The sequence below is a fragment of the Solanum pennellii genome, chromosome 3 (assembly GCF_001406875.1).
Source record: "Solanum pennellii chromosome 3, SPENNV200".
NCBI lineage: Eukaryota > Viridiplantae > Streptophyta > Magnoliopsida > Solanales > Solanaceae > Solanum > Solanum pennellii.
In genome coordinates, this window is record NC_028639.1 from 54496432 (window position 1) to 54507446 (window position 11015).

The 11015-nt window shown below is 36.7% G+C and overlaps 1 protein-coding gene across 2 annotated transcripts in view; it reads left to right on the top strand.

Moving 5' to 3' along the window:
• The first annotated feature begins 337 nt into the window (after nt 1-337).
• Nucleotides 338-11015, top strand: part of LOC107012200 (protein DEFECTIVE IN MERISTEM SILENCING 3-like) — a 15651-nt gene continuing 4973 nt past the window's right edge. The window contains exons 1-7 of one of the 2 annotated variants that reach the window (XM_015211973.2): nt 338-517; nt 5562-5699; nt 5935-6049; nt 6461-6698; nt 7514-7705; nt 7803-8123; nt 8925-9147. In XM_015211973.2, the coding sequence (XP_015067459.1) occupies nt 353-517; nt 5562-5699; nt 5935-6049; nt 6461-6698; nt 7514-7705; nt 7803-8123; nt 8925-9147 (1392 nt within the window). In that variant the 5' untranslated portion in view covers nt 338-352. The remainder of the gene's footprint in view (nt 518-5561; nt 5700-5934; nt 6050-6460; nt 6699-7513; nt 7706-7802; nt 8124-8924; nt 9148-11015) is intronic. The other variant, XM_015211974.2, reaches the window with a different exon arrangement.

An 11015-nucleotide genomic window follows, 5' to 3' on the forward strand; every position in this document is an offset into this window, starting at 1 on the left:
AAAGAACTAACCTAAAATATATTCAATCATCACAAATATCATATCATCCTTCCTCTCAAGTTATAAAACGTTATACAATTTTTAAACATCCAACTAAGGGATTGAAAAATTATTTTTAAAACTTGTATTATGAATTAATCTGACCGAAATATAGATCTAAATTATGATGGACTAAAATAAACTAACTAATAAATAAGCATATCAATAATTAAATCAAATATAAGCGAATGTACGAGTCGTATTTTGCTACTTTTGATGCTTCTAGAATAATAATAATAATCAAATACTAATAAAAATATTGAAAATTTTGAACACGTGTAGAGTGTGAGTTATTAGTTTTCTGACCAAATAAATGCCAAAACGCCTACATTTCCGAAGCCCTATATTCACTTTTCTGTCAGAACTCCTCCACTCTTCCCCCCTTAACGGCGATACTCTCACTCTTCTCGGAATCTCCGGCGACCCAACAATGGACGGCGGCCAACGGAGAATGTCCATAGACAATGAGAAGGTTCAGGTTCTCTCTTTCCCTCTTCCCTCCTCTTATGTTTTTACCTTGCTTGTTTAGTGAATTAACTGAGTTTTGTACTCAATTGAAATTCTTATTCTGTCAATTGAGTTTTAGGATAAGTGATATAAACCATAGAAACACTTATGAATGCTAATGGGAACCGATTAAGCCTTCATGCAGCTGTTCTGATGATATTCTTTGTCAACTTCGATGCTCATTTGACTGTTAGTTTAAGGTATCAGGGAATTTAGGGTTCTAGTTAGAGATTCATATGATAATCAACTGTATATACATATACATCATGATTACGTGGGAAGGAGTATGTTAGGATCTAGTGGAAATGGAAATTTTACAAAGCAAGAGCGGTGAGGTGAAACCGTGTTATGCTTTTCCTTTAAAGAAAAGATCTCTAATAAGATCCACCACCAGTTATGCTATCGCCCGGCTTTATCGATCCTCAAGCCTTTTCAATATTTAGCTTCCCTTTCCTTTTTAGAGCAAGTGATCTTTTTCTTTTCATGCACTAAAAATTAAAATGAGTTAAAATATCCTTGAGTGAGGATCCAGGGGCTGGGAAGCCTCAGGAAGAAGTAAATCTGATGACTTCACTAGGTAGGGACGGCAACTGGGTGGAGCGGGTTTTGTCTAATGCAGGGTGGGGTTGGTTTGACTTTATGTGGGGTAGGCCGGGACGGGGCGTTTGGAACTCTTTTGAAAAGAAATAATGCGGGTGCCGGGCAGGTTGCGGGTTCTTTCTCTTAATTCCATCCCTGTAAACATAGCTTCATTTTCCTTGAATAAACATAATATGTTATATGATAGTTGAAACTAATTAAAGATGAAATATAAAATCAAAATTGATTTGAAGTCCATATATAGCTTAAGTGCTCAAATTCAAAATATTTGATAGACTTCTAATATTCGTAGAATGGTACTAGTTAGTAGTTAGTTTGAGACAGGTTCACAACTCTTAGTATTTAAAAATCACAATAAACATACTCATATAAATAGAAAAAAATTATTTTCTTAATTCGATTAATTTGACATATTTTCTCATACTGCAAAAATATTTTTATAGTTTCATTGTACACTGTAACAAAATGATTAGCAAAAAGAGAAACAAAGAAGAACAGAATAGGATACAAATTAAATGTTTCTGAAACTAGGAACGATAAAGAGAGAAAACTATTGCTTGATTTAGTGTTTAATTCGATGGTTCATGCCTCAAATAATNTCTTTATTGGTTTTGATTGTTTTTTTTAAAAAAGTTCTTTCTAAAACACACAAGTTATTAAATTCTTATAAATTAAATAGGATCTCAGAACAGTAACTATATTAAATAGTATCTGGATAGGTGAAAAAGTGAATTGAAATATTCAAATTTGAGGCAAGTTATAATTGCATGATTTAGACAAATAAAAATGAGAATAATTAAGTGGGGCCGGGTATATGCGGGACAGGTTTATGTGGGTCAGGGCTGAGCGGGTTGAAAATGCTAAAAATTTTTATGCGGGGCGGGGTGGCTTGCGGGGCAAGCTCAACCTGCCCCGCACCGCCCTTTTGCCACCCCTATCACTAAGACAATAAATCAGAATATGGTGGAACACAGTGTCTTTGGGTTCTGGTCTACTGTAGCGAAAGAAAGGAACTCTAGATGTTTTGAAGACAAAGCAAACTCCATACAGCAACTTTAACTGTACACTTCTGTCATCTTTTTCGGTGCTAGGAAGAATTTGTAAATGAAGCAGAGTCAATACTTTGCACCTTAGAATCCCAACAAGATTAGAAAGAGATTGTTCTTTTGTTTTTTACACACCTATACCTGTACATTTTTCAGCACTTGGTTGTTGCTTTTGTTATAATGAAGTAACATTTTCTATAGAAAAGAATATGGAAGAGAAATATAATATGAAGGACAAAAAGTATTACATGGTTGGCCAATCAGACCGACATCCACAAGTGGAGATGAGCAATTCACCATTTCAGTGATGGCTATTAAGAGTAAAGAAGAGCTGACACTCTAATAATCTCAGAAAGATCTAGAAGATAGAATAACCTCACATAATACTGTCACAAAATGCTCACAAAGAGGTTTACTCTTGGGCTCCTTTTTGGCATTCCAAATCCTCTGAACTTCTCATCCTTGTGTAAGGCGTTGAAGGCTCTTGACATGCATTTAGCAGCTATGATAAATAAAGTTGCTTCACTTCCCTAGTAGATTTAAAGTAACCCTGTGGCTTACCATTCATTAGAATAAAATACCTATTGTTAGAGATTTTTCTGTATACCACGTCAATTAGCAAATCTCCAAAACCCATTTTTAGGTTCCTTGTAAATTTTGCTATAGGATTAAAGATCTTCTTGGTACTCTCCACAACTCTCCACAATTGTAATTAGGAACCTGTAACTTGTTGTGGCAGGTTCTAATTTTTGTTTTGGAATAGAATACAAGTTGTTACCTTCTAAAAAAACAGAAAAAACCCCCATAAAACTCGATCATATGCTTTGTCATGTCCAGTGTATCACTGTTGGGTTACCCTTTATCTTAACATCATGCACAATTTTTTTGTACTAATAATATATTCTCAACTATGCTTCTTCCTTCCATAAAACCTGCTTGCTGGAGAGATGATTGTTGGCAGTAGGTATACCAGTCTTTCATCATTCATGTATGGTCTTGGAGAAAATCTTTCATGTGAGTGAGGTTGCTCAAACTGATCTGAAAAGGTCACAATATCCATTTTGGGCAATAACACGAGATTTATGCATGTGACAGTGACATGTCCCGGTAATTTATGTCACGGAAGTAAAAGTGCATCGTTGTGAGCACATCTGTTTCAATTATGTACAAACAGTATCGGTAGAGCTTCCAGTGAAACCATGTGGACCACCTGAACTATCTACATTTAGACTTATAACAACTCTTCACATCTTCTATCTCTGGAATTTCATGAATCTAATTATTCAGTTCTGCATTAATCAGTTGAGGTATATGATTCAGTATCATCTCAAAGTTTGTTGGAATGTGATCCTCAACAATAAATATGTGTAAAATGTTATAGCCTCCTGCACGATATCCTCCTCGTTATCCAGCAAGTTTTCATTAGGATCTTTAATCTTCTTGATTTGTAGTTTATTTCTCTTATCAGTTACATGAGAATGAAAGAACTAGGTGTTCCTATTCACCATTTTCAAACCACTGCATTCCAGCTTTTTGCTTCCAAAACTTTTCCACCGTATCATAGAATTTTATCAGTTCAGCTTGTACATTTTTGTAGCCTCTTCCTGTTTCCATGGGTAGGATTTTGTTCAAATTCCAGCTCATGGACTATAACTACTACTTCTAGAGTTTGCTATCTGTTTGAGTGTGTCACCATATAAATTGCTACTCCTTTTAGACAATGCCTTGCTGACCTTCTTCAAATTATTATGTACAATAACCATACGGTCTGGACCAAAGTTCCTTGACCAATTCTGTCTGACTACCTCCCAGAATGTCTCATGTTCCACCCAAAAATTCTTAGTTACTCTACTATCCTCTTTGTAATGCGTTAAGAGAGGTGCATGATTAGATCCTTGCTTAATTAAATGTGCCACTTCCAGGTTAGGAAACATACTCATATCTGATTATGCAAACATTTATCCAGTCTTTTAGAAATGCAAGTTTCATCTGATCTACCATTCAATCAAGGAGCATGCTACCAGTGAAGTGACTCCCATATCTGATAATTGACGTTCCTTTAGGCAGCAAGAAGTCTTCATTTTCAGCCCACCAAACTTATGATATTCATCCACAAGCACATTAAAATCTTCCCTTACCAACCAAGGAGTTCATATATGAGTAGATTGATCATAAAGTGCATCTCAAAGTTCTATTCTACTATCTCTTGTCATTACTAGCATATTTCTGTAATCTGAGTCGCTTGTAATGTTAATACCTGGTCCATGTCCATCATTGTTTCAACTTGAAATCCATCTATCACAAACACCTAGATTTTCCCATTGATATTATGCCTTTTTGTTCCCATTATTAATCACTGTCTGTACTACGTGTCTAACATGTTTAAAAGGCTCCATCAGAACTATAAAGTTGAAGTTTTTTTGTCTATTCATCACGGCAACTCTTTCAAAGGCATGTTGAGTTTTTACCAACTTTATATTTATTAGTGAATTATTCATTGGTGAGTAGCTTTGGCACCTGCAAACCTTGTTTGCTTGCACGCTCCTTGCTGGCTTAGGAGGCACACTCTTATCTCTGGTTGCTTTTGTTTGTCTGTTTTCTTTCCTTGCTTTTTAGGTGCGTCTAAGTGATTGACCCTGTTGTTTCTGGCTTCTTCCTTTTGTATGCTTGTATTGTTTTACACTGTCACTTCATCATTATCTCCAATATCTATTTGATCCTCCTTGTTGTCTTCCCCGTTTAACCCCCTGTTTCAAAATTCTTAGCAGCTATCTGGCCTTTGTCCATATATGTTTCTGGATCAGAGTTGTGTGATCTCTCCTGTATCCCTTATCTTTGTCTTGACTATGTGATGTGTCTGATGTATTTGATTGTGTCTCTTCATTCTCCTGCTCTTATGCTCTACTCCTGCCTTCTTGAACTCTTCTGGCAGTTACTCAGGTGGGTTTCTCCTCTGATGGTTCAACATCAGGATTGTTTTCATTGATAACATCCACAAATTTATTATCCTTCTCATAATGTATCATTTTCCCGTTATGATCCTAGATTTCTCCCTTGTCTTGTTTCTCTTGTTCCTGCTTGTCATTATTTTGCGTTAGCTCCCTCAGGCTTTGAATTATCACTATCAACGACACCATTGATATCTTTGTTCAACCTTCATAATATATTTTCAGAAGGGAAGTATATTTTATGTTCCCCCTAAATGAAACAAAGATAAAAAATATTGGCAAGTACGATTTCCGCTTTACTATTACTTGTTACACTTTATATATGGTGAGAACTCTAGGACCTTAAAATAGACACTTGTTGAATCTTTTCTTAATAAGCAACTCTAATAAACTGATGTTTGCTTTTACGTTTCTTTTCCAGCTGCCAATCAGTCCTAAGGCATTAGGTGTGCATGATCCATCGCTCAATCAAGGAGGCCAGATTAATTCCCCCATTTTTGCTGCCAATCGTGATCCAATACAAAATGGATCTGCTGAGGCAGTCATCTGCAATTCCAAGGTTGTTAAGATTATGAAAGATATCTGCCTAGTTTATTTTATTTCATTCATGGATGTATTACGCACAATAGTCTTGATAGGAGGTATAGATATGTGTACTTATATCCATCATTTGAGATGATATCATGATAATGCACATGATAATATATTGTGTAGTAGATGGGTCAAATTTGTTTTTGAGAATGATAACTTAGTAGATGGGTCAATTTCATGACTCTCTCATTTAATTTTGGCAGAAACTTGAGGATGCAATGCAGGAGTTTGGTCTTAAAATTAAGCACCATGAAGATAATGTCAAATACTTGAAGGCTGTGAAGAACGAGTTGGATGATTCAATTTTGGATATACGAGGTACTGTTTACTTCTTTCCAAGTTAATTAGGTGTGCTGTAAAATGCATGTGCAAAATTTTAGAAGGTTACTGTAGCTATTTTGTTTTTAAGTATCCTAGAACATAATGCTTGTACTCTGTCTTTATGGGAAGGAAACAATCAAAATATACAAGATTTTCATATCAAGGGACGTTTTTGTCATTTCAAGTAAATATGGATTTTGTGATGCCTGTACCACAAAATATCATCCATCGGCTTGTTTGAGTAACACAGGCCTAATATATTGTTCATGGGTTTAATGTTGTGTATTGCCTTTTTAGAAGCACTCCATGTAGACTATAATATTCACTTTAACAGTTTCTCTTTCCCTTTTTGCGTATGCCTTGCACTGTTCCCTAATTTTGATTTCTTGTGCTTGTGGTGTATTGTAGTTGCTCTTGGTACGACTAAATCAGCAAGTGAAACTTGTTCTGAAAATAAGGAATCTTCCAATGGGCAGAATGAGGAGGAGACCATTGAACAAATCTTAAGTTTTGATAAATCTGCAGCTGCCATCTGTGTCCAGCTGCAAAAGCGTAGTGGAGCTCAGATTACACAGATTCCATTTATGAAGGACATAATAGGAATTGTTGCTTTGCTTGGGAAGGTCGATGATGATAATCTCAGCAGGTTAGTTCAACATAGCATCCAGTAATTGCTGGTGTTCTCTACAAAATATAGATAAAGTAGAAAAAAGAATAAGCTGTTCTTTGAGTCCACTTCATATGCTAGCTCTCTACAGCCATGTTCAAGAAATTATAGCATTTGTTCACTCTGTCCCAATCAAGATGACAGTATGTGGCTGCATGAAGGTGAAGACTTTTTTGAACGTGCGTGAAGGTGAAGACTTAAGACATAAAGTTTGATATGTTCTGGTCTTTGAATCCGTCACAGGTATACTTAAGAGTAATTAGGAGTTTGGACGTTGCGAATTAGGATAGAAGGTTGTTGGAAGTTGAACATCTCTCACTTTCTTACGAGATAGGCTTGGTGGTCGTACCAACTATATTATTATTAATAATAATAATAATATCTATATTTTACTTTTATCCTCTCACTGGGTATCTTCTTGTGATTAAAACTTTTGAACCTTCACTTTGTAAAATTGACCTTGGAATAACCCCTTAGCATGTGACACACTTTTCTGTATGATAATGAGCATCTCTTTGCTTAAATTAGGTCTTGCCGTGACGCAGGAGTTAGAATCTGAATAGTTCTCTGCATTTTGAGAATATAAGATGAGAGAAGCATGGCATTTAGAGATTGTTAGAGTGGGTTAAAGTCCCACTATGGACGTGTAGTTTGCATATATGGACTTGGGCAATCCCTCCCTCATAAGCTATATTTTGGGGTTGAGTTAGGCCCAGATGCCATAACTTTACCAAAGAAGTTATGGAAGTTCACAGTATTATGACTGACATTTGTATTATAATCTTGAAATTCAGATCTCTCTCGGATTATCTTGGGCTCGAAACCATGTTAGGAGTTGTTTGCAAGGCGCGTGATGGAGTTAAAGCACTGGAAACATATGATAGGGAAGGTCGTATAAATAAAAGTTCTGGTTTTCATGGACTTGGAGCTTCAATTGGGAGACCCTTGGATGACAGATATCTCGTAATCTGTCTTGAGGACTTAAGGTTTGATATTTTGATGATCTCTTCTTGCAAATGCTACTCATATTCTTTAGCACTTCTTTACTCTCTTTTCTTTTTCCTTTTTGAATTATTGTTTTAGACCATACGCTGGTAAATTTATTGCTGATGACCCTCAGAGGAGGCTTGACATAAAGAAGCCAAGATACCTCAATGAGGAAACTCCTCCTGGTTTTCTTGGTTTTGCTGTCAATATGATCAATATCGACACTGCAAACTTATATTGTGTCACAAGCACTGGTTATGGCCTGAGAGAGACCCTCTTCTATAGACTCTTCTCACGTTTGCAAGTATACAAAACAAGGGCTGACATGCTGCAGGCACTACCTCTTATAGCTGATGGAGCCATATCGTTGGATGGTGGGATCATAAAGAGTGGTGGTATATCCTCCCTAGGCGAGAGGTAAAGAGGCTTGTCTTAAATAACGTCATTGTTTTATTCTTAACTTTTTCTTTCTTTCATAGTTCAACTTGTTTGTGAAGATACCCTAAAGAATTGATTGCCTATTAACTTGTTCCTTTTTGAGTATCAAGTAATATACTTGATCTCTAACTTTGCGCCTTAGTTGGAAATCTGATGTTATTTTGTGACCATGTTGCTTGACCTTTGTGGAGTGTTGTAGTTCGACCTTTCACTAACTTCCTCTTTCAATCTGCATAGAATAGTGTATGAAATCATGTTCTTCTCTTTCTATGTTCATTTCAAATGATTAACAGACCATTGGCATCTTTAATGAATCATTATTCTTTTTTAAAAAGGGGTGTGGGGGGGGGGNGGGGGGGTGTCTACAACACATTTTAGAAGTTAATCAGGAAACATTATCTATAATATTATATTCTGGTGGAGGAGTTTTCAGGATTTATCACGTTCAGAGTCTAACACAACTTTAGATTTACCTGAATGATGTTTGTCAATTATTGATATCTTAATCTCACTTGTCTCCTAGGAGTTGTTCTTAATCCTACTCCAATGTTCATATATCATATGTATTTGAGTTTGTATGTTTATATATTAGATGTATTTGAATTTGCAGCACAATTTATTTTTCTTGTTGATTGCTTCACTGAATCATTATCCTCTCTACCTTCCCAAGGTAGGGGTAAGGCTGCCCAGACCCCACTTGTGGGATTTCACTGGATATGTTGTTTGTTTGTGTTGCATCACTGAACCATTTGGATTCTTTCTTTCTCATGTACATTTTAGGGAAGTCAAGATCAAATTTCCAATGAGTTCTGGAAGGCCGAATGTACCTGAAAACTATTATGAGACTGAGATCCGGTTGAAGGAGCTGCAGTGGAAAAGGGCAAGATTTGTGGATGATTTACAGAGAGAACAAACATTACTGGACCATGCAAAGTTCAACTTTGAAATAAAGAAACAAGACTTTGTCAAGTTTCTCGCACGAAGCTCATCCTATGCTTCAGCGGTAATATTTTGTGTTTCTAGTTAGACTATGCATGCTAATCAATGATTTATTTGTAATAATTTGTGTTGTTGATGCCAAGCAGATTAAGTCATCTATGGGTTGGTTTAGGTAGCTTGAGGATTTCTAACTTGATCCTCGTTGCCCTTATATCCTGCTTTAATTGATTGACGATGTCATTTGATACTGCAAGCTATGCTTAAATTTTATCATGCTAGCAGGGAACTCTGCATGGAAAGAGATGCTATTATTTTCCCCTTTTTAGAACTTTAAAGCTTGTGCATGCTTTGGTATGCCTGCTGCAGATGTTCTCTTTGAGCAGTCCAAAGATGTAGAGATATAGGAAGTAAAGTGCCTTTTTTTTAGTTTAAGCCATCACCTTACTTGTGGGCCTGAGGTGTGGGGGGTTTTGCTTGAACCCGACCATGTTAAGTAAATATCAAAAATATGAACCCAACAAGAAGGGGACATGGAACCTTGCCTCAAGTCTACAAGAAAACCATTTGTGTTGTTGATGCCAAGTAGGTACTATAGACCACCATCTTTTTTGGGTGTTGCTCCCCCCCCCCCCCCCCCTTCCTCCTCATCCAACAGCTCAAAAGATCAGCAGTATGTTCTGGCCATCACCTAGGGCTCTTGAGACATGCTGTAGACCATGCGCCACACCTGGACGGTAACCCTACAGTGTAAGAATAAGTGGCTGTTAGTTTCTTCCTTCTCATGACAAAAGAAACATCTGGAAACAATCTCGAAGCCTCTTTTCTTGAGTTTTCCGGAGTGAGACATGCCCTTCTGGTGACCAACCAGGTGAAGCATTTCACCTTGGTTGGGTTGTTGCCCTTCCGTATTTGTTTCCATGGACCATGAACTCCTCCAGAGTGAGTCATGACCTCTCTCTTTCCGACAATTGACCAGTTCCTTCTTGTTTGGAGGTGCTAATAAATTTCACATTTCCCCATCTACTGTTCCTGATAGTCTCTGAATAGGGAATGTCTTTGTTTGTCAATCTTGAATTGAATGTCGATGGTAGAGAGGCATTTATGAATCTGCCTATCTTGTTAGCAATTGTCTTCCACCCAACATTAAAAGTTAGTCAGGGATGACAAGTGCAAGAATTCGTGCACGGAGGTTTGGCATCTACATATTTGCTTCCTTGTATTTGGAGTCCTCTAGTAGCAATATATGAAATTTTGGACATTGTTAGGCAAGACAAATGATAAGCTTGGAAAGGATCTTTTGCAGAACATACTGTAAAAGAATGGTCTAATTTATGTGCACTTCTGCTTTAGTAATTTGTTACAAGAGGAGACATGGATAAATAGAAAATTTAGTAGTTCTGGTATTAAATAGTCAATATGTTGCGATGTTTTTCCCAATTCCTGCATCAAATGTGTCTGTTCTAAGCTTTTAGGGTCGAAAAACTGTTTTCTGCATAATGTTTTGATCTCCTAGTAATAGTGGTAAGAATTCATGAGAGAAAATATTGAAGAAATGAGTGGAATATATGTTAATGGTACCAAATGAAGACTAAGTAGATCAAATGAAGACCAAGTATATTTTTATTTTTTTTGATAAAGTTTAAGTTGTATTCTTCAGCATTAAGGTATGCTGGCTACCTCCAAAAAGTAACAAGCTAAGACCATAATTACATAGATCCTAGGAAATCTACCAACTGTTCTACTACATCTATACCCTCTTCTTTACACCCAAAAAACATGTTAATGCAATTTTCTTCTACTTTCTGCATAGTGTTAGTAATAGTCTCATGACACCTAAGGTTTCTTTCTCTCCAAATAGCCCACCAGACACAAGTAGGTACTATAGACCACCATCTTTTTTGGGTGTTGCTCCCCCCCCCCCCCCCCCCCCCC